This window comes from Yarrowia lipolytica, chromosome 1D (assembly GCF_001761485.1).
Source record: "Yarrowia lipolytica chromosome 1D, complete sequence".
Taxonomy (NCBI): domain Eukaryota; kingdom Fungi; phylum Ascomycota; class Dipodascomycetes; order Dipodascales; genus Yarrowia; species Yarrowia lipolytica.
The window spans coordinates 181,512-204,268 of record NC_090773.1 but is presented as its reverse complement, the minus strand read 5'-3'; the positions used below and the strand labels follow the sequence as shown (position 1 = coordinate 204,268).

At 49.0% G+C, this 22,757-nt stretch overlaps 10 protein-coding genes and 1 non-coding gene across 11 annotated transcripts; 7 read left to right on the top strand and 4 right to left on the bottom strand.

Moving 5' to 3' along the window:
- Nucleotides 1-72: 72 nt before the first annotated feature.
- YALI1_D02041g (uncharacterized protein) lies at nt 73-1,089 on the top strand (the record flags this gene model as incomplete). Its single annotated transcript, XM_502298.3, has 1 exon — nt 73-1,089. One exon carries the CDS (start codon nt 73-75, stop codon nt 1,087-1,089), a length of 1,017 nt encoding a protein of 338 aa, XP_502298.1.
- A 1,738-nt stretch (nt 1,090-2,827) lies between these two features.
- YALI1_D02014g (uncharacterized protein) lies at nt 2,828-3,700 on the top strand (the record flags this gene model as incomplete). Its single annotated transcript, XM_502297.3, has 1 exon — nt 2,828-3,700. One exon carries the CDS (start codon nt 2,828-2,830, stop codon nt 3,698-3,700), a length of 873 nt encoding a protein of 290 aa, XP_502297.2.
- A 518-nt stretch (nt 3,701-4,218) lies between these two features.
- Nucleotides 4,219-5,088, top strand: YALI1_D02000g (uncharacterized protein; the record flags this gene model as incomplete). Its single annotated transcript, XM_502296.3, has 1 exon — nt 4,219-5,088. One exon carries the CDS (start codon nt 4,219-4,221, stop codon nt 5,086-5,088), a length of 870 nt encoding a protein of 289 aa, XP_502296.3.
- A 241-nt stretch (nt 5,089-5,329) lies between these two features.
- Nucleotides 5,330-5,412, bottom strand: YALI1_D01988r. The gene has a single exon. It is a non-coding gene; the product is annotated as a tRNA-Lys (tRNA).
- Nucleotides 5,413-5,559: 147 nt separating this feature from the next.
- On the bottom strand, nt 5,560-7,509 carry YALI1_D01967g (uncharacterized protein; the record flags this gene model as incomplete). The annotated part of the gene is made up of 1 exon (XM_502295.3): nt 5,560-7,509. The coding sequence occupies one exon, from the start codon at nt 7,507-7,509 to the stop codon at nt 5,560-5,562; it is 1,950 nt and encodes a 649-aa protein (XP_502295.3).
- A 730-nt stretch (nt 7,510-8,239) lies between these two features.
- On the top strand, nt 8,240-9,469 carry YALI1_D01960g (uncharacterized protein; the record flags this gene model as incomplete). The annotated part of the gene is made up of 1 exon (XM_502294.3): nt 8,240-9,469. The coding sequence occupies one exon, from the start codon at nt 8,240-8,242 to the stop codon at nt 9,467-9,469; it is 1,230 nt and encodes a 409-aa protein (XP_502294.3).
- A 1,312-nt stretch (nt 9,470-10,781) lies between these two features.
- Nucleotides 10,782-11,237, bottom strand: YALI1_D01930g (uncharacterized protein; the record flags this gene model as incomplete). The annotated part of the gene is made up of 1 exon (XM_068282568.1): nt 10,782-11,237. One exon carries the CDS (start codon nt 11,235-11,237, stop codon nt 10,782-10,784), a length of 456 nt encoding a protein of 151 aa, XP_068138669.1.
- A 1,218-nt stretch (nt 11,238-12,455) lies between these two features.
- Nucleotides 12,456-13,402, top strand: YALI1_D01910g (uncharacterized protein; the record flags this gene model as incomplete). Its single annotated transcript, XM_068282567.1, has 2 exons — nt 12,456-12,466; nt 13,177-13,402. The coding sequence occupies 2 exons, from the start codon at nt 12,456-12,458 to the stop codon at nt 13,400-13,402; spliced, it is 237 nt and encodes a 78-aa protein (XP_068138668.1).
- A 354-nt stretch (nt 13,403-13,756) lies between these two features.
- On the top strand, nt 13,757-14,248 carry YALI1_D01905g (uncharacterized protein; the record flags this gene model as incomplete). The annotated part of the gene is made up of 1 exon (XM_068282566.1): nt 13,757-14,248. The coding sequence occupies one exon, from the start codon at nt 13,757-13,759 to the stop codon at nt 14,246-14,248; it is 492 nt and encodes a 163-aa protein (XP_068138667.1).
- Nucleotides 14,249-15,239: 991 nt separating this feature from the next.
- Nucleotides 15,240-16,589, top strand: YALI1_D01890g (uncharacterized protein; the record flags this gene model as incomplete). Its single annotated transcript, XM_502292.3, has 1 exon — nt 15,240-16,589. One exon carries the CDS (start codon nt 15,240-15,242, stop codon nt 16,587-16,589), a length of 1,350 nt encoding a protein of 449 aa, XP_502292.3.
- A 5,409-nt stretch (nt 16,590-21,998) lies between these two features.
- YALI1_D01819g (uncharacterized protein) lies at nt 21,999-22,367 on the bottom strand (the record flags this gene model as incomplete). The annotated part of the gene is made up of 1 exon (XM_502291.2): nt 21,999-22,367. The coding sequence occupies one exon, from the start codon at nt 22,365-22,367 to the stop codon at nt 21,999-22,001; it is 369 nt and encodes a 122-aa protein (XP_502291.2).
- Between the last annotated feature and the right edge of the window lie 390 nt (nt 22,368-22,757).

The following is a 22,757-nucleotide window of genomic DNA, read 5'->3' as shown; positions in this document are numbered from 1 at the left end:
CCAGACAGCGAATCTGTCAAACTTCCACACAACATACTACAAGCACTCAATTAACACCCAAACTCGCTCAACATGCCCCGAACAGGAATCGCCCAGGTCGTGGAGAACCACAAACTGACTCTCAAAGAGCCCACGGTCAAAATTGACACTCCTAAAGACGTGGTGGTCAAGGTCGAATTTGCTGCCCAGAACCCCATTGATGTGCGAACCTATGATCTGAAACAGATCCCCGACGGAGAGATCGCCGGCCGAGATCTCGTTGGAATTGTGGACGTGATTGCTCCCGAAGTTGTGGACAAGGAGCTCAAGGGAACTCGAATTGCTGCTTTTGCCAATGGAAGCACTCCCTCCAAGTCTGGAGCGTTTGCTCAATGGGCCATTGCCAAGGACGAGATCTACGTGGTCATTCCCGATAACATTGCTCCTGAGGCAGCTGCCACTCTTCCCGTGGGCTTTTTCACGGCCGTTCACGGCCTTTACTTGCCTCACAAGCTGGGTCTTGAGAGAGGAGGCAGTAAGTCGGAGCTCGTGCTCATCTGGGGTGGAAACTCGTCCGTTGGCCGATACGCCATTCAATTGGCCAAGCTGGGAGGCCACCGAGTCATCACCGTGGCGTCTCCTGCCTCTGCTGACGAACTCAAGGCTCTGGGAGCCGAAAAGGTGTTTTCTTACAAGGACGCTGATGTTGTGGAGCAGATTCGAAAGGAGTATGGCGACATTCCCAATGTCCTAGACGCCATTGGAACCCCTGATTCAGCCACAACGTCCTCTAAGACTACTGGAAGCTCTCCCGCAAAGTACACCACCGTGCGTCGAAACGCAGAGCACACGGAAAACTTCCCCAAACACATTACTGTGTCGCCCATCCAGGCCTACCGAGTCTTTGATCAGGAGCATCTTCCCGAGGTGACTATTGCCAAGGAGTATGCTAAGCTGCTGACTGGTTGGCTCAAGGAGGGCAAGATTGTTCCTAACAAACCAAAGGTGCTTGGAGGCCTGGAGAAGGTCGAAGAGGGTTACCAGCTCCATCGGGACGGTAAGATTCATGGAGAGAAGCTCGTTTATGACATTGCTAAGACAAAGCTCTAAGTAGGATCATAGACGGTTGTTTATTATAATGATATTGATTAAGATAGATGAAGGTGAGCACAAGTAGCGACAAATGGAACGATATTATACAGCCAAGTATATAAACATATTCACGTGATATCTTGCGTTAATGCTTTAATATATCAGGGTGGAGGAGAAACGTACATTCATACGAAGAGATGTCAAAACAGATTTTTTCCCGTAATAATAAGAATTCAGAATATTTTGTGTAGAGGCGATTGAAATTATCATCACTATGTAGTCACAGACACATCTTGCGGACATGGTCGTATTTGAAGTGTGTCTGTTTCCATCATATGAACTGCTACAGCCTAACAAACTTTTACTTCTGTTTCAACTACTATTTTAGGAATAATACCAACTAAATACACGTATCATGGAACTACTACAGTTCCCCAATGTATCAAAAATATGAAAAGTAATATCTTTAATATTACAATTAGAGCACATATTATTTCATTCCCACGTGTTCATATAGTAGTCGTCACATCTCTGTCTCTTTTCAACCCCGAATTGACTCCCATCAACGTCGTTTGACTAACTCCATGCCAATTACCGTTTATGTAAATAAGGAGACAACATAACTACCGTTTTACGAAACATTGAGAACCTGTGTCTGGTAATTCACGTGATGTAGGTCAAAGTCACGTGATTAATGGATCTTAGCAGATACTTGATCTATCATATTCCATCTATAATAGTATCTACGTACGCGATATGAGTGCACTGTTGCCGCGGTAACTTTCGTATATCCCTAACCCCTTTTATAATACGAGTTGTCATGTATGTGTACAGCACTTGTAGACGAATAGAGCCCTCAATACCTCTTACAAGCACCCCTATGTGCTCTACAAGTCTGTAGTACATCCTGTAGCACATTCTACAGTTGTACATTCTCCACCAGGTAACATTCAGGAGTCGGCTTCAACCTTACTCCTGAGACTACTGTACCCATAATGGATAGGGGGGGAAGTACTTGTAGATGTGCTCACAGGAGAATGATTTCTTCCTCGTGGCTCGGTAAGGTGGGCAGTGTCGTAAGGTGGGCAAGTATGTGCGTTACTGTCGGGGTCCGATCGTCACAAAGAAACATTCTCGCTATATTTAGTCACTATCTTGCACTCCCCATGACTGACCGCAGCATATTACAGAAAAAGACAACGTCGGAGCTTTGTTTTGGTGTCAATCTTCTGCATGGAACGTGCTCAAAGCGACTGCTCACGCATAATGTTTCATTCTTTGTCAATGTGAGACGTATAGAGTAGTGGGGTGGAATGGGGTATGTATTTGGTACTCTTACCCAGGCCCTGTCTTTGTCTTGTGATGATCTTGTGCTATCTGTGCCTGTTGTGCCCTTTTGTGTTGTTATTTCATGTGTCACCCCCACAGTGCAGGTACTGTACAGTACTGTGCTTATGCTTGCAGCAATGCAACTGGTCGAATGCAGTGTACTTGGGTGCATGTAGATTACATTTGTCGGTACTGTACAGTGCATTTGCACGTACAGCAACCACCATGAGTGCGCCATCTACACATCTATAAATATCATAGTCTCTAGAACAACAGCTTTTCGCCACCCAGCCGCTTCATTTTGGATCTAGTGTGTGAGGTCTTGTCGCTGGTCCAAAGTTAAACTTAGGCACGTCGTTCAGCTGGAACTCTAGACATTGACGGCTAAAAATAACTGCAGTTGCCCTTCTAAGACACAATCGGCGAAATGCAGGTGAACATTTGCATGATCAGAGCGAGGCGCTACCCCTGGAGCTTTAGCCGCTTAGAAGATGGGAGTATATATTGGTGGGCAGTCCTTTGTATAGCTAACGTCGTTATTTTATCCTCGTCTTTCGCCATTATGGTCCACACCATCTCCACCTCAATCGACATCAACGCGAGTGCGGAAATTGTGTCCAATATTCTGTTTGATTTCGACAATTACGCCAAATGGAACTCGTTTGTGGTGAATGTTGAGATCCCCAAACCAAGCCGAAACATCACCAAGACGGCTGATTTCGTCGGCTCGCAAATCGACGTCTTTGTGTCGCAGGGAGACGACAACCTACCCCGCAACTTCAAGCCTACGATTCTGGTAGCCAATGATAAGCACCTGAGATGGGTCGGTCTGTTGACACACAGGTGGATTCTAGCCGGCGAGCATTTCTTTGAGATTGTTACTACCAGCAAAAATTCGTGTACTTTCAAACATGGAGAAAACTTCAGTGGAGGACTTCCATGGGTCCTGGGATACACAACTTTTTTCGAGAAGCTGGAACCGGGGTTTGAACGCATGAACCAGGAGCTCAAGGCGCTGGCAGAAGGAATTTCCGCGGGAACAATTGATCTGGCGCTTCAGCAGATTGAAAATATCCCCAGACAACCTTCTCAGAGCCCAGATAGTATGCGGTCCAAGACACTGGACAGAAAGGGCTCCAAGAGCAGTTCCAAGAGCTCAATGAGTACAAAGAGTTCAAGTTCAAAGAGCGACGGTAAAAGGTCCATTAGTAGACCGAGAAAAAAGTCCGGGAGCAAGGACAAGAAGTCTCCCTCAAGTTCCCCCTCAAACTCTCCAGTAGGGTCTCCTAAAGAGAAGTAGTTTGAGACCAACCAGCATCAATCTGGCACAATCGCTAATCTGAGCAAAGCTCCGTGACTACAAGTTCTTGTAGCTCACATTTACTGTTATACAGTGTACTTATTTATACATTCGCTTATAGACTGACAATTAATGACTTATGAAATGGTACCGGATGGTGGTATGAAAGTGCTGGATTCCACGGAATGTAGAGTGTGAGGCCGTATACACACCCTGTATGTTTCAAATGCTCCTTTTATGGACTACGGAAGAGTCCGCCGTGATAGTTCCTTCACCCCACGTGAACCTAGACAGCGTTCACGATAAGGACATATTGATTATTCATCTCGGAAGAAGGAGAGTTGATTTCAGTCCAAAAAAACACGAAAATCAACTCACAGGGTATTTTCAATGCCCCTCAAGCTTTGATCATCTATAATAATCGCCCGTATCCCTCTCAACGGCTTGTCTCAAATACTTCACGTGCATGCTCCCACCCCACATGAAACTTCAACTCTACTTGCACTCTTCCATACACCATGCTACCAGCAGATTTCATCGAGAGCTCGCCCTACAAGTCCAATATTTTCGTTGGCAAGGTGGTTTTTGTCACCGGAGGAGCAGGCACCATTTGCAAGGACCAGACTGAAGCTCTGGTGCGACTAGGCGCCAATGGTGCCATTGTTGGGCGCAAAAAGGAGGTGACGGAAAAGGCTGCGAAGGAATTGGAGGCCCTGAGACCCGGCGCACGTGTTCTGGGACTTGGAGAGATAGACGTCAGAGATATCCAGTCGCTCAAACGGGCTGTTGACACTACGATATCCGAACTAGGACGGATCGATTACGTCATTGCTGGGGCGGCAGGCAACTTTGTGACGGATATCAACCACATGAGCGCGAATGCGTTCAAAACGGTGATTGATATCGATCTTTTGGGCTCGTTCAACACCGCCAAGGCCACATTTGAAGCTCTCAGAGCCTCGGCGGGCAGTCTGGTGTTCATCTCAGCCACTGCACATTACCATGGCTCACCGTTCACGGCACATGTGGGAGCCGCCAAGGCCGGAATCGATGCACTGATGCAAGCTCTGGCTGTTGAACTGGGTCCGTTAGGAATCAGAGTCAATTGCATAGCTCCTGGCTTCATTGCTGCTACCGAAGGTATGGATCGACTGCTTCCTCCAGATATGCAGAAGACATATACTCGTCTGACGCCGCTGCAACGGTTCGGAACCACGCTGGATATTGCCAATGCCACCGTCTGGCTCTTCTCAGAAGCCGCCTCGTATGTTTCAGGTACCGTTATTGTTGTCGATGGAGCCGGCTGGCACTCTGCCCAGCAGACTTCCACATTGCATTATTATCCAGACATGTTGAAGCATATGGGAGAGGATAAGTCGAAGATATAGGTGTATAATGAACACCAACTTCGCTGATTTATTTTTTATTATTTTATTTTATTTTTAAAAGTTCCATTACTGTAACGGCCATATAGTGCTAATGTCATGCATACCCTGTGCAGACTATCTGCACATGCACCATACCAAATACAGTTCAGATCATCTCACTGACGCAGTGTAAAAAGCATAATGGAAAAAAAAAATCCATACACATATCTATGGGCAGTATTCTCCGAATGGAAAAAAAGAAAGCCCGACGTGGGGCTTGAACCCACAGCCTTGAGATGACCTTAGAATAAGAGTCTCACGCTCTACCGATTGAGCTAGCCAGGCCAATTCTTGAAAAAAGGGAAATAGTGGCCTCCACAGTGTGAGATATTGGTCTCGTGACCATCGAAAACAGCGGGAAATGAACCCAAGACCCCCTTTACCCGTTTTTCCAAAGTCCAACTTATAATACAGCATACATTAAACATATATTTACACTCTAACATTGAAGGAATCCGACCGTCTCGAAGTATCGACCTTCATGACCTCTCTAAGCGCCATAGTAGCGTACTGAGCCGAGCCCAGCTGCAGCTTGAGCACCAGACCGAGCTTGTCTCCGTCCTGCTCGTCGCAATGGGTGTATCTGTCGACTCCCTTCTCGAGCATATCCAAATCAGTGTTGACGAACTGCTCGACGGGGTTGGAGTACTTTTCAAAGAACCACTCGACTCCCGAAGGCTTGGCAAACACGTGACGGTACCCGCCGGCCAGCGAGTAGTCTCGGATCGTTCGGGCCATCTTATGGGGGTCGAGGTTGTCCTTGGCCATGATGTTCTTGTACTCCTCTTCAAGATGGGTAGGGTAGATGACATCGTGTCCAGGAGTGGGCAGCACAATGTCGTAGATGGAGAACTTGTTGGAGGCTATTTCCTCGGCAGTGATGGGTCGAGCTCGAGTGAAGGGATCGATCTTGAGGTCCTGACCGGACTCTTCATTGCTGTCCTCAATCTTACCGTCCTTGTTGGCGTTATCGTCGATCACAAGATCGCCCTCGACCACCTTGAGACCCATAGCTACTCGCTTGGACACCACTGCGTTCCACACGTAGCTCTGGTATGCGTGTCCGTACATGATTCTGAGGTTTCGGGGGATTCTGTTGACAGCGTTGAGCGAGTTGGGGTCGTTTTTGAGAGCCTTCAGAATAGCGCATTCAGCAGCGCATCGGAAGGGCATCTTTGTCAGTGCCTTTCCGGCGTCCTTGGTGTCTTTCCAGATCTGTCGCGCCTCCTTGGACTCCTCCAGAGCGAGTTCTTGGGGCCGCAGAAGCATGTCGACCACCTCGTCCCATTGAGAGGCCAGCACGTGGCGTCCGACCTCGTGGGTGGAGATTGAAAAGGTGCCAAATCGCTGCATTCCGTAGTAGTTGATGAATCCGTGCTCTTTGAGCGAAGTAAGCGCAGCGTCTATCTCAGACTGCTTACCATCAATTTCTCGAATGGTGATGATAAACTCGTTTCCCTCGAGATCTCCGAGACGCAAATGTTCGTCGGAGTACGCAAACGAGCCCAGCTTCATGCCTCGAAGAGTCTTGTTCAGTCCCTTGACTCGCTCGACTCCTCCGCTGATTCCTCGAGCTGTCATCTTCTGAACAGTGACTCCTCGCTTATCCTTGGTTCCGGCGTAAGTGAACTGGCTGGGCTTGGCCTTGAGGAACTTGGAAATGAGATTCACAGCCTCCATGGTCTCCTTGTTCTCCTTGTATAGCGAAAAGTGCACAAACTCCTTTTTGGGGCCGTACATCTTGTTGAGCTTCTCCCGAGCAGTTCGTGAGTACCGAGGGTTACCAGACGCCAGCGTGATGATGAACTTGTTGTCGGCGGACGTCTTCGTCTCCAGCTTACCCTCAAACACCTCTCGGATCGTCTGGTGGATGGCTGTACGGGTCTCTTTATCGTCGTATCCCTTCTCGGTCTCCATCTTGGTTCCAGTGTTGAACAATGCCACCATGTTATCAATATCTGCCTGCGAAAACACATTGAGCAGCTTCTCAGTGTTCTCGGGACTGACAACAAACTTGGGCTTGGCCTCTTCCTCCTCCTCGGCCTCCTTTTCCTTCTTGGCCTCTTCTTCAGCCCGCTCGGCCTCCCGTCGCTCTCTTCTTCGATCCTGAGCCCCAGGAGCCCCAGTGTCGGTCAAATGCACCACCTGGCCATCCAGACCGATCTCGTTGACCATGAAATCGCTGTATCGCTGCTTCAGAATACCTCGGAACCCGGCCAGTCCCGGAGAAATGTACTCTGTGATTCCAACTCGAGGCTCGGTGACTCCAATGTCCTTCACCTCGGCAGTAACGGGAGCAGCTGTCTCGGAAACCTCATTAGACTCAACCTTGGTCACCACAGATCCCTCTTCCGTCTTTTGTTTCTTGGCAACTTCGCTCATTGTGATGGTAGACGTGTAATGGAGAGCTGATGCTAGACTTATGCACCTTGGCTAATTTTTTGAGATAGAGTTTTTCACTCATAATCTGTGTAAGTCGAGTGCGTGGACATTTGTATGTGTGTTTAGGGAGCATATGGCCTGGCCCCGTGTATATGGCATTGGGGCGTTTAATTGTCTATTCGTACTGTCTTTCTGGTCATGTGTATGACTCCATCATCTGGTTATGCTTCCTAAGTAGAACGTACATACAGGTGAGTACAGCCAGTACAAGTACAAGTACCACTGCAGAAACAGCTGTCATATTCGTGAAGACTGGAAATTGTGAACAGGGGAAACAACAGACCTCCAGCCATAGAAACAATCAAGAATCTTCTCCATATCTTTTCTCTATCTCATGTTATCGATCATCGTCCACTCACGATGGAAAACCTAATCGCAATGTGAGCGATGGCTGAAAAATTATCTGATGTGACGTCATCGCTCACTCTACAGTGAAGAGTATCGCAGGGGAGTCAATTATTTGATCAATTAATTCCTGACAGCTACTACTACACGCCGAACACAGAGACCCATCAGAATAATACCTCCAACATCCACTAATTTTTCTAGTTCCGAGTCTCGCATTTACACGTGTTTTTGATGCATGCATGTTTGAAGGTACAAAGCCGACATCACTACTCCGTAATTAACACAGACAACACGCTGACACAGACACAGACACACAACCATCATGCTGTGGACAGTGCTACTTGCGGTGGCAATGCTGACTAAGCTATGTGCCGGGCAAAACGAGGAATTCGGCCGATTGCCCTACCCCAAGATGAGCATCTCTCCGCCGTTTCTGGAGGACGGCTTCAACGCCAAGTACTTCAACATGGGCGGGGATATCTCTGTGCGACGATTCCAGCAGGGCCAGGACTGGGCGGCCATCCAATTGACGCCGGACAAGGGCGGCAAACACGGCTGGATGTGCTCCAAAAACACCCTGAAGCTGACCTACTCTGATTTCGAAATCGTGACCCAGTTCCGAATCATGGGGGAGACGGCCGGGGTTTACGGAGACGGCATGGCCGTGTGGCTGACCACGTCTCCGGATCTCGGACTCAGTGAATCCATGCCCTACGGACCTGTTTTTGGAGCCCCCGACAAGCTCAAGGGGTTCGGGATGGTTGTTGATCTGTATCGAAACGGCAGAAAGGGACGAGCGTTCCCCTACGCTCACGGAATGATCATGGACGGTATTCAGTCCTACGACAATGATCACGATGGCCAATACAACGAGGAGGCCTACGGTCTGGACGGATGCAGCTTGAAGGGCATCTACAACTCTGTGCGACACGCCGAGATGCGAATTTCTTACGTTCGAGGCCGCTACTTGGGCGTGGACTTCCGATTTAAGAGCCACAATGAGTGGAAAACGTGCACTGTGCTAGATGGAGACCAGGTGCAAAGGCTGGAGGAGATTGTGGGCGACGAACCTCTTTACTTGGGTGTGTCAGCCATGACCGGCGAGGTTTCCGCCAAGTTCCAGATTGGCGACGTGGCTGTTCAGAAGCTCATCAACGCCCCCGAGATCTACGCCGATCTGGCTGCTATCAACGGTGTTCATGATGGCGAGTTTGTTTGGAACAAGCAGAAACATGATATCGAAGAACAGGCTGAAATGGAGGAGCTGGAGGAGCAGGGAGGACGAGGTCTGGACAAGAAGAAGCACAGCAACAAGAAGGACAGAGGCGATAACAAGGTGCATCTTTCTGCAAAGGCGCAGAAGAAGCTCAAGGCTCGAACACGGCGAAAGCTCAGAGCCATGAAGAACACCAACCAGCAGCAAAGTGGCCGATGGCTGACTCATGTTCTGCGGGTGACGCTCTTCATTATTCTGCTCTTGTTTGCATACATTGCTTTTGCTGCTTACCGGTCCTATCGACGAAAGCAAAAGTATCCTCGGTATTTTGACTAGCGAGGCTGTAGAAGTGCAAGCGGGACTAGTTGCCAGAGCTCCAATACCCTTCCGGTATATTGGTTCGGTTGTTCAGGAGTGGCCTGATACTCTCAACATCTTATCTGATGCTTCTGACAATCAGCCATCTGACCACTACAAGTACAGTAGCTTGCAGGTTAGCTAGTTGTACCGTACGAAGTACTCGTTCTCACACCCTCGTTTCTGTACTGCAGTAGAGCCAGAGTTAACCAGCTCTGCTCCTGCCCACTTGCCATAGGTCTTCACTCACCTATGTAATGATTCACGATACATAAGATAATACAGGCCATGTTCTTATGCTGACGATACGGTACATGGGACACGCCGACAGCTGCCCGGAGTGCACTAACGTGCGTAAACACCGCTAAGCAGGGCTGATGTGCGTGCGAAGCAGTAGTTCCATGCAGGAGCCAGGCTATACATCTGGGACGTTACATCTACAGAAACGGTTGGTGAGCTTCCTGGGTCGATAGGTTTACATACGCCAGGGCATACTGCACAAGCCTGTAGAATACAACTGTCTGGAAACCTCGAGCATGTAGTAGTGGCTTGTATGCCTGTTCTTTGATGCCTGGAATGAGTCTTGCTCCGGCACATACCACCGCCTAGTCATAAGTAGACTATACAACACACTACAAGTAGACTAGAGCCAGTAGACTACCAGCTAGCTGGTACAGCCACCGGCACGTATAGCACCACGGCTAGACCCATCTGAGCGCCATTTTAGCCGACGTTTAGCTCCTATTGGCCTAGGCAGCGTAGTTGCAGCGATTTGTACTGGTACAGCAGGTTTTTGCACTATCGTACCGGATTCAATACGATGTACGAGTTCTTGTACCAGTACATTCTGTCATGTCTCCAATTGGAATACGCAGGGTCCTCCAGCATAGGTACCAACATCTGTAGGTGGAGTATGTAGAGAAAGGTGGATCTCATATTGGTCTATCATTTTTCCAACATGTGCTACGATAATGGGGAGTCTGACGTCCACGGTCTACAGTATTGTACATGTTGTGCTGTACCACGCCCATCTCCTCCACCGCGTACCTGCATCTAATAATAATTCCCGGAGGGGCACCTTGTACCCCTGCCCCCCCCCCCGACGCTGTACTGTGGCCCAAGCAGGGCTGCATTGGGGCGCCTGATATTCCCACCTTGATCTGTACTTTGTTTGTGTGGTGGCAACTTTTTTTTTTGGGACAAAAAGAGAGCCGTTCGACGTATCGGACGCTCGCCTACATTTTCTCCCTACGGCAATGTTTCATGTGGCTATACGGATCCACAAAGAGCACTAAAGCCTATTTGCCCGCTCTTTGTTCATAGGAATGTAGACGTACATTAACGTGGCATGTTCAGAAACCTTGTTTAGTGGGTCTGATAGAGTATAGGGGTAGACGGTCGTCGTGGCTCCGCGTGTGACCAACGAGACGAGCAAGTGGACCGTACGACACGTTTTGGTGCGGTGGGCCACCCCGGCGCGCCCGCCCGGCGGACTCGGGGACTCACGTGACCATGACGTCACAACGGTCGTGCATTTGGTTTTGCGTGGGAAGCAGAGGAAAGGCACGCCGAAGCTTCGCGGGCACCTTAGGCGCCAGAATCGTACGCTCCGCGCCAGACAAGGCCCAACAATAGAACAAGGAGTGTGGCAAGGGAGTTCCGAAGGGGTAATCAGGGAAGTGGAGAACGAGCGGAGCGAGCGGAAGGACTGGGAGTGATTACGAGTATTTACTATTGTACGAATCATGGTCGTCGGTTTCGATGTTTTTTTGTACCATTCACGGGTAGTAATTTGTTTTAGACGCAGGTTTCAACCTCCACAGTGTACGTACGACACTGTACATACATTTAATTATAAGATGATATCTCCGTCGGAGTTAGAGATACGACGATATTGTACGGTGTGAGTGAGTAAGATACCGGTACAAGTAGCTATAAGTACGTGCGATACTGTATTTCAGAACAAATACCGGTACCAGATAGTTGTACTTGTACTCGTATCGTGTACTGTAATCATCATAGTCGTACCTCATACCAGTATTGTACAGTTTGATTTGGTTAGTCCAAAGAACAGACTACTTGTAGTAGCCATCAAAACAGTTATTGGAGCAAATGATTGAGCTATTAAGGGTCCCATAAAAGGCACGTAGTGCACGGACGGCCATAAGACGGTAGAACGTATACTTGTAGAACGTGTACCCCCACTCCGGTACCACCACGGCTTGACCACCAACCCCACTCCCAGCAAACACAACCCCCCAAACCCCACGGATCACGTGACCACGGAATGAGCAACACTTCCACTTGTTCAAGTACTTGCTCGTACAATACCTCTACTCGGTGGGTCTATCATCTGTCTCACAGTTTCTTGGTGCATACGGCGGCTTTACTGAGATAGCGTTTTTAGCCCTAGGTGGCGGCCTGCAGAAAGAGGGTAAATTCCGAGAGTTTGATGAGCCTGATGAGATGGAAGAGGGGGCGATTGGGGGATCGAGGGGATCGAAAAACGGCGGTATTTGTGTTGTTTAAGGGCCAGAAAGACGCGGAACGACGAGCCGCATCCAATGGCGTTTTCCGATTTCCGATATACCCACGGGATCATCTTCCAACAGCCGTCTTCGCACCTCCCCCCCAAACTCTAGGCAGAGACACCTCCGAGCCGTTGGAAAAGTCGTACGTGCTGGCAGTACACCGAGCGTAATCGTCGGGTGTGTTGGCGCACTTCTTTGTACTTTACTTGCAAGCGCCCAAACGATAAGTGCACCGGTCGAGAAGTAAATCTGAGGCTTACAGTGCGAGATACAGTAGATTGTGGAGTATCTGTGCAGCACATGAGCGGAGTGTACTTGTATGGGATAGATACAAGGCCATCTTTTCCACCAATCGGGCGGGCTCAAGGCCCCGAAAAGTCGTTTGGAGTCAAGTCACCGAGGGAGGGCGCCGATGGGTCCACTTTTCGTTAACCATGGAGCGGAGGTTACCCGGCCTTGGGCTTCTCCGCCCAGCGCTCCACTTTGTGTTTTTTTCGGGTGCTCGGAACGCTGCTGGAAAATATCACTGCACGTGCCGCATCTTCAGTACACTCTGGCGGTCCAGATGGATAATAATATGCATAATGTCCGTAGGCAGGGGGTAAAGGGTGGATAATGTACCGATTGTCGGCGGGGGCGCGGGGACCACGGAGCGTTTGGGGGGTCTCAGCAGGCGGCGGAGGTGGACGCGCCTCAAACACAATCGCTGCAGAAATACCACCTGCCACCATGGACCGGGTGTGAGCGGATCCGATACCTTTGCTGATTGAATTTGGAAAATTTTTCAAAGGCAGTGCATGGAGGCTTTGTCATGTGCTTCTCAACGGAAAAATGCAGAAGCCTAAGCAGAGGACAAAGAAGTGCAGACAAAAGGGGAAACATTAGTTAGGGTTGCGTCCCCAAACAGGAAACATTTGTCACTTTGTTCGACTCAAGGCCATTTGCGATTACGTGTAAACTGCACCTATTGGGCCCTCCTGCACTTCTTTGTCCCACGGCAAAAGGTTCTTTGTTTTGCCTCCAAGTCGCTGGAGCTCAAGGCAAAAAAAAAAGCTCTCGTTTCGAAAATTGTTTTCTCTACCACTCTTGTCCTGGTTTTGCAAAAAATTACAAAACTTCACCTCGCCAATTTCTCGACCGCCACCTCGTTACGAGATTAAGAAGCCCGCCCATTCGTTCCCCAAGACGTCCCCAACCACCCCCCCGCGTGCTTAAACTGCAAATTCTTGGTTTCTCACAGTACATAACCAAAGCACCCCGAAAAGCACATCACTTTCCGACACACTTGACTTCTCTCGAGCCCGAAAAAAATCAAGTTCACAGCTGCACCAGTCCTAAACCACTTGTCGCAGTCTCGTCACCAACACCACCTACAGAATAACGTGAGTATGAGCAGAAACGAAGGATACCAACAGGAATACCAACACACAAACACACGCATGGTCTTGTGTGTGGTTAGGAGGAGGAGTTAGAGAGAGAGAAAGATGGAAAATGGGATCACACGATGGAGAGACGCGACACAGAAATGGTACACAAACGACACAGACGCGACAGAGACATACAGACAATACACTGAAGCGATACACAGACGACACAGACTCTCAACGCCAACGACAACACACGTTGCATTTCAGGGGGTTGCATTTTACGTGTTTGTGAGTAAGACATAAAACTCGATTTAGGTAAGTGCCAGGTGGCGGTTTCTGAAGGGAATTTTTTGGGGGACGTGGTAGCAATGGCCACTGGCTATACTACGGGCTGCTTTGCACGACTACTTTCCAGAGCACCCTTGTGGTGTGATGTGTTTTGTCGTGCAGTTCTGGCCTGCTGTGTCACACGCTATCTGTGCCACACAACCTCGTTCATCTTATGGGTGGCGAGTTTGCGTCACAGATACAGTATGGCATCGGTCACGCGGTCTATGGCGGTCTATGGCAGTGTTTGGCATTGCTACGGTGCTTTCTGTGAGTCCAACCTGGCTCCTACGTCGGCGGTGACACCCATAGTTTCCTACCACCCCCTCATTTCCCTTGTCCCTGCCACGTGTTCTGGCAAGCTGAACGGCCTGGTCCCACTTGCTTGCCTTGTTGGAGGAGGTTCCATTTCTACCCGAAAACACCCCATTCAAGCCACTACCATCACCACACCAACTATGGTCTCTAGCCCCACTGTGCATCGCGGTGATCTGTTCAAACGTGTTAGCTGCATCACCTTGCATGTAGTATAACGTGCTTCAGATGAACGCGATGCGATGCACATGTGGGTTTTTATGGAGGGACATGCGTTCAGGAAAATATTATTTTCCGGTGTACGTTATGCGCCCAGCGGCGGTGGTGGTCGAGTGTGGGTGTGGCACCTAGGTCATGGGGCTGCCCCAATTCCCCCTATTCCCAATGGGAGGTGCTGCCCCTCACGACAATGGCCCTTGTGTGGTGTGGTGTGTTGAGTGCCGTCACCCACTCACATTTTTGTGCTTTTCGGGTGGGTTACATGTTACCTTATTCTCCTTGGAAGCTGGAAGAAGAAAGAAAAGCTTGGACCGCATAAGGTTGGAAAAAATTGCAGCATACCTTTGGGTCTGTATGACCAACTCTCTGCCGTCCTTAACTTTGCTTTCTCCTTTGCATACCATCTGTCTGGTCCAGCAGCATCAAGCAGAAGTCAAGCCGGCGTCCAAACCAGCCCTTACATTACCCAACATCAAGTTTTTGTGCCCCAGAACGCGTCGCCAAAAAAGATAGAGCCCCCCTACAGACCAACACCCACACACTCACCGGTCTGCCCAGCAATAAAATATATTTGCAGCCCGCTCATTTGCTCCCACCCAGAACTTTTGGAGCAAACTAACCCTTAGGCTTGCGCGTGTAACAAAGCAATGAACAGATCTTCTCTCGGCTACTATTCTTCCGATTACTCCTCAGTCCGTGGCAACACAAACGCAAGCGATACAAACGACAGCAGCAACAAAAACGTCTCTACCGCCTCTACCGCCATCTCTTTCCACCTCGTCTCCCCACCCCTAACCCCTCCCCTCCCTCCCCATCCCGTCCAACAACCCCAACCTGAACAACCCTAACCGCAGTTTCGCAGCTGAACAACACGCTTCCGCGTCTCACATCTCCAACTCTAGTTTTCCTTCTGCGGCCGGCTACCCCACGTCTGCATCCTACAGCAGCACCCAGAACAGCAACACCAGCAACAGTAACACTAGCAGCAACATGTACCCCTACAGTCAGCAGCCCCAGTACTCGTCGTACTACGGCAACGCGTCGCACCAGTACCCTGGGTACCAGCAGGCCAACCCCTCCGGCTCTCCCCAGGCCACTGCTTCCCCCCAGCAGCATGCTCCCGGTGGCCAGCCCGGTGGTGCCAACACCCACCTCATGTACCAGCAGCCCATGTATGGCTACTCGCAGCCACACGTGCCTGCCTCGTCCCAGAGTGGCGGCTCCGCCCCTTACGGCATCTCCTCGCAGCTTGCAGGCGCCGTGCTTGCCGCTGCAGCCCTCCCCGGCGGACCCTTGCCCATCACCATTACAGACCCCACCGGTCAGAACCCCCCACCGGGCGTCAAGCCCAAGGTGACCACCACGTCATGGGAGGACGAGGGAACACTGTGTTTCCAGGTCGAGGCCCGAGGCATCTGCGTGGCGCGTCGAGAGGACAACGACATGATCAACGGTACCAAGCTCCTCAACGTGGCCGGCATGACCCGAGGCCGACGAGACGGTATTCTCAAGGGAGAGAAGCTGCGTCATGTGGTCAAGGCCGGCGCCATGCATCTCAAGGGCGTGTGGATCCCTTATGATCGAGCCCTCGAGTTTGCCAACAAGGAGAAGATCATCGATCTGCTCTTCCCCCTGTTTGTGCGAGACATCAAGTCCGTGCTGTACCACCCTGCCAACTACGCCCGAACCGTGCAGCCCATGACTTCTGTGGATGTCAAGCGAGAGGAGGACGGTGTTGCCGGCCAGCAGCAGCAGCAGCAGGGTCAGCAGCAGCAGGGTCAGGTCCAGCCTGGCCAGCAGCCCGGCCAGCAGCAGCAGCAGCCTGGTCAGCAGCCCGGTGTGCAGCAGCAGCAACAAGGTGGCGCCCAGCAGCAGCCTCCGGCCTCGTACCGATCGCACCACCTGGACCATCTGCAGTCCGTCGAGCGGTCCACCTCCACGCCGCCTCCTGCTTCCCAGTCGTCCTACTACTACCAGCACTCGAGCACCTCGGACGGCTTTGAGAGCCCCGGTCCCTCGTCCTTTTCGACCCCCGGCTCGCGCATCAACACCCCCTCCACCGCCGAGTACTACCAGCAGGGCAACCCCGCCTACAAGGCTGCTCCTACTTCTGCCTCTGTGAGCAACCCCCCGGCCTCCTCTTCTGCGCAGTCTACTCCCCAGGCCCAGCCCGCCCAGCCTCCTCAGGCTAACGGCGCTGTCAACGGCCAGGCCAACGGCAAGGGCTACTCCAACTACATGCCCCAGATCTACCAGAGCCAGACTGCCTCGCCCGCCGCCTCCGAGCCCCAGGCCAAGGAGGAGGAAAAGGTGTCTCTCCCTTCTATGCACCATGAGTAGAGAGAGAAGTGGAGGATCGGAAAGCATAAAAAAACCCCAATGTATCTAGAAATGTATTTGTATAATGACTTGGCGATCGTAGTACGGATCAGCACCGATTTATCGACTAGAACTGATGTTTAGCTATAATAGTTCAAGATGACACGGTATTATACAGAACCCGACGACTACTGTAGAATGAGACGAGAATACTTGTTGTTTCAATTCACTACACTTATCGCCGTTTGACTGCTGTACCTGGAAAGTGTTCACTATAGTGCAAACTGTACTTGATCGATATATCTACGAAGTGCGCTTGGACTGGTCTCAGTTATATGTAGTGTCAACGTGAATTGTGTACGTACCGGTGCGAGTATAACTCAACTTGTACTGTGTGTGCACTTCTGGCCATTTTGTGTGTGTACGGCACCTCGGCGGTTGAACCTCTGTAGTTACCATTGCCATGTGCTCCGGGTATATTTGTCATACCGGTCATGTCTTTACATTCGTCTGCTTGCCTCGGTTATTCGGTATCGGCTATTGATGAGCTCCCGGTCTAGACCAGTGCGTTTGTCATAGCCGAAAAAGGCGCTCCGACATCTTTCCGGTTTCTCCTCTCACCTATTCATTTCATTTCTCCGCTTGTCATTTCCTGGGGCAATTTTCTGGGCGCCAATTTCCACACTTTTCAAAACAGAGTTCTGAACACTTGTAAGCTGCGGCCAGTTACAACGGCTTGTCTATAAATGCTCGAGGAGAGTGGACGGACTGCTGCGCTGCCGCGACTAGTCGCGTTCGCGTCGCACGGGCTGGGTTGGGTGCGGTCACGTGACTGTTTATGTGGTCTTTTCCGCTTCTTAAGACGAGCAGGCTCGTAATTGTTGTCATGTTGCCGTATACACACTCGCTTAATTACACTTGGATGTGATTCTATTTCAAGCCACCCAGTATGTGCTCCAGTACATGTACCAAATCGCAATATTTCACGGCTCGATAAAATCGCAAAAAGGAGCGACAAACTCAGTTGCTACTTGTAGTTGGTGTTTAACGCTCGCTCCTTTTTGCGATTCAAAAGTCTCTTGAAAATTGCAGTTTCGATCGAGCATGTACACCGCAAGGCATCTTGAATATGGTTAAGGCGGGGGTTAAAATAGATGTGTGTGAGTGTCAAAACCATACCGAACAGAAGTGTCTTTTGATTGGTTGGCCCCTTGTACGATACTGTACGAAACTGGGCCCAAAAAAAAGAGGTGGTTCTTGCTATGACGTCACGTTGCTCCGAAATTGCCTTGTCTCGCCACCCGGAGCAAGTGTCTCAAGTGTCGAGCAAATTGAAACCGCCAAGCCCATCATCCTCCAGACTCACGAGACGCAATACTCGCAATACTTCTCGAAATCTCGGGTTGTGACATATCGTTGCAGAGAGCTGCATTGGCTGCACAGGAGCTCGCGTGACCTCCTGTGCCTCTCCTTTCGCATCGACACTACAGCATGTAGCTACACCATGAGTTAGTTGGTATGCGTACAGACTCTAACTATATCGAGGGAGTTAAAAGGCACTTGGCGATAAGGTACTCCAGTTGGTTATGTAATCAAGGGGGAGAGAGAGAGAGAGATGGAGAGATCGAGATGAGACAGATACCAAGACGAGAGGGATAAAAAGTATGGTGGCTTCTTGGCTTAAATCATAACCGAGTTTTCTATTGGTTCAGCTCACCATATGGTTGTATTGTGGTGCTTCTTGCGGTTGGTGGAGACTCCGACTCAACAAAGCCTAAGTAAAACTTGGATGGGCCGAAAGAGAAATAGGTGAAGAATCAGAAGAAAAACGTGTTGCAATAATGAGAATACGAGTTCAATTGGTTGTTTTCTATGGATCGTCTACTTTATCGGCCGAGTAAAATTATTTTCATCATTCTAGCATCTCTAGAGTAGTGGCAATAGGTCCTGAGGTACTTCTGTCCTCTTTACTAAAGTTCAACTAAATCAACAGCTTCTCCATGGTCTATTACAACTACATAAAAGCACAGTCGAAAACGTTTGTAACTGCGGAATTTGCAAATAAGTACCAAGGGGTCTATAGAGCGAGGGTCACAAAAAGTTGGGGGTATTCGTCGGTGATTGTTCGGGCCTCATGGGTTGGCAGTTTGTTCACAGCATTGTTAATGGCGGCCATCTTTCGACGCATAATCTTCTTCAGCGCATCAACGTCGTTCAGGGGACAAGCGGAGCTACAGATTGATTTGGGATCAATTTGCAAGTTATCCAACAACAAAGTATCCATATAGAACATCAGAAGAATGAGCTGATTCCAGTCATTATGATCTCTAGGGCCGATAACGGTCATTATGGAAGGATTGGTGGTTGAGTTGGAGGGTCGAAGGGTCGAAGGGTTGAAGGGTGGAGAGCCGGAGGGCTGGGTCGGAGGGAAAGGAAAAAAGGTCCTTGGATTCTGTCGATAAGACGGCAAAAATGGGCGCTATTTATAAACGAATGAATGCCCTTTGTCACCAGCTGGGGCTGACTAGTCTGTTATTCATGGCCCCATTCAGGTGCTCAATCCAGATACTATCGTATGTACGATACTGTAAGATACTGTACGAGTACAATACAGGTTCGATATGAATTATTGATGACATGAGACACACCAATTCTTGCTGAGAGCAACAGAAGCTCCAATTGTTTCTACAGTTGGCATTATCCACGAAAGTATAGAGGCTGTCTGTAGACGGAGTCGAGGCGCTGGGGATGGCTTCGAGACTGTGAGGCTGGTGCCGAGGCTGAGCACATGACTGACCGTCGAGACGGAACATATGACTGATCGTCGAGGTCGAGTGGAGTATTTTGGGGCTTCACAGACGGGTGGTGGGTGTACTGCTGCACACCACAGTATTCTACCAGTACAATAGCCAGTTGTCGCTGTATTGTACTCCTAGTTGACATCGGCGACCTGACAAGCTAAATCAACCGGAGACCAGGCTGGACTCAATCCCATGATCAGAATGTTCTCTGTACGCGAAAGAGATGTATTTTTGAGGCTGACAAGTTGACAGTCTGCTGCTACTGATAGTCAATCTCAGGTTGCTTCGGTAATTGTGAGCGAGTCTTCTTACTTTTAGTCACCCAGAGTCATATTGACACATTCTCTCAACTATAATACGCGTGTGTTTTTTTCTTGGAAACATGAATTTCTATTCACCACAAAACACTTGTGCCGTAGGGTGCAAGTCGACTCAGAAAAGATCTGGGAACTTGTCCATCAATTCACGAGCTTCTTCATCAGAAAAGTTTCTCATAATATCTTTGAGCACGACGATATTGCGATCAACAATGCTCCTCAGCTCCTCCGCCTCACTCCTGGGACACTCGGAGCTGAAAGTCATATCGGGAACAAGTCCGAGAGTGTCAAACGCACTCTTGATATCGAACATCAGGTCCACAAGCTGGTTAAAGTCGGTCATTACTGGTTGGGTTGGACAGCAGGTGACTGTCTATGAGAAGGCGGTAGTCGTTCTATTTATAATCGAATTGGGGCTGATTTGCCCACTGGGACGTCACTCGCTGCGATACAATCTGTGATACAATCTGCGATACAATCTGCAATACAATCTGGATGTGCAGATGCTGGAAACTAACAAGTACAAAATTGACCAATATTGTGACATAAAACACTGCTACTCTTTCAAGTCTTCTTATAAATGACACTCCTTTGACAGGTAAGAATTTGCCAAAGTTCATTATGAAGACTGTATCTGGAGTCGTAACCACGGAATAATTGGGGCTGAACATGATAGAGGATAAAAAACGAGGCTGATAATATAGGCGCAGTGTAAGAGACAGTTACAAAGATAGTATGTCTCGAATTATCACATGACCCCAGGGACCTGTGCCATCACCATTCGTCGCCGATGATGAGAAGCTCCTATGGCGCCTTCACACACGACTTAACTGCACATCTACAAATACACTCATTTGCTAGCTAAAAATACGAGCCCACGTGACTTCAAGGTGATGTAACCATCTTGAGTAGATGAGTTAAGTGAGCTATTAGTTACACCTGTAACTACAGTATGGTTCTGGAAGCTACAGTAGTATTTTACGGAACAGTGTACATACAATACAACAGATCAAAGTGTTCAATACATGTTGGTCACGGCACGAACCAAATAGGCAAAGGGTTCAGTAATGCAAGGGTTCAGTAATGCGAAGCGCCCATAGGTAGCTTGTAAGAATCATTCTTGTGTTTCAAATAGAAAGCAAATATGTCATCGGCAATGCATTGATTGCTTTCTGTCAGCGTATCCAGGGCGTGTTTGAACTTCTCCAGCTTTCGACTAAGATTTTCAGCGAACTCGACTACGTGGATTAGGGCCGATCGATAGGAGTCGAAAGTGGCTCCGAAATCTCGCTGTAACATATCGATCATCTCATCGACCTTGTCGTTAATGTCTACGATCTGATTCAGGTGCTGAAGCATGGCTTCAATGTTGACGTCGTTGCAAAACTCGAAGCTGGTCTCGGCGATGAACATACTGTAAATGGTTTGGTGGATCCGTTAGTGAGTATTTCAGGGTGGAATCCGTCCTCTTTATATATGGCAACCTGGGGCTGGAAAGTGTGGAATCCCCCACGTCTGGAGACGGCTCATATGCAAGAAGCTCCATACAGGTGTGGCATTGGTGGCCCAAAACAGCGTAGAATTGGTGGAATTGGAAAAATCATGTGACCGGTCTGCTAATATTTCATTCTCGAAGACTCATCTGTTAATTCTACGAGCGACAGACTTCTGTTGTACGTACATGGTGATTGATCATGAAGTGATTGTAAGGTGGTGCTCATGAGACAGAATTTCACACGATCATGGTGGGGCTGTTTCAGAGAGACGAAGTAGTGCATGAAGGATATTGGAGTGGATATAACCAATATGTCATGGTCGTAATGTTGCCACATACTGCCAAAAGAGGTCACACAATGATTTAGCTACTGTACATTCAGTACAGTTCAATGTCCACACCAATCTGTGAGACCTGAGACCCTGGAGATAGGACTGACCAGAGAATGAGCAAAGTGAGATAACCGAGAGCAGAAAGAGTCCAGTTTGATTTATTTCAGAGTGTTAGTTTGATTATCTGTACCAAATTTCTTCTAAATAATTCTGCTTATTCTGGAGAGTCCTCCTCTTACATTTGTTCAACTCAACTATACCAGTATGTACATACATGAACAAGTACAGTGGATGTACTGTACAGTAGAGACACTGTATTTCCATCACTATATTGGTGAATGAATGTGCTGCTACTGATACAAGGTAAGTTGAGGTTTACTTTTAGCCCCTATAGAAACGGTACTACGTTCGTATGTCCAGCATCACTGAAATTCACATTAATCTTAACTAAATGTCAACTAATTTTGGTTTTTAAAGCCCCAAGCCTACCCTACACGGCAGTGGCAGTCGATCGATTTCGCGGCAGCTTCTGATAGTATGCTCAGTGAATCCTGGAGGAAAGACCACTTGCGAGAAGTGCGATCCTTAAGCACATCTACAAGAATGTCATCACCGTCTCGAAGATTTCTGAGTCCTCGGGCCTGGTTAGAAGACTCGAAGTCAAGACTCAGATGGCCAAGTAAGAGATCAAGCAGCATGTCCATGAAAATAACCAGCTGAAAGTCCATAGGGAAGGGAGCATCGCTAATATCACTGATTTTCTCGGGATTGCTCTCGATGTCGGCGAGATCATAATCGGAGTAGCTCTCGGTATGAGTCCAGCCATTCTCGGTGCTGTTCAGGGAGTCGTTCATGGTTGAAGTTGTTGGTGGAAAGGTGTATGCGAAGGAATGTTGGTGGTCCAATGTACGATATTTCTATTGGCCTACGGACTTATTTATAGACGAATTGTGTCCATTTCTCAACAAGGAAGCTCCCCACATCTACAAAAGGGCCTCACACACGGACCCGTATCATTTATGAAACAGCCTTATATACTAAACGGCCTCATATGCAAGACTCCCAAATCGGTGACAAGAGTAGATCCAGTCATTTGACCCGACACAAGCAGTTTATGACACACGAACTGTTGGGCACCCATTTTCGTCGGTGTCTAATTCGAATATCAATTTCGAATATCGATTTGTTATGTAATGTTGCAATCAGGAACTTGCCAACATAAGCTACAAACAAACCGACTCTCA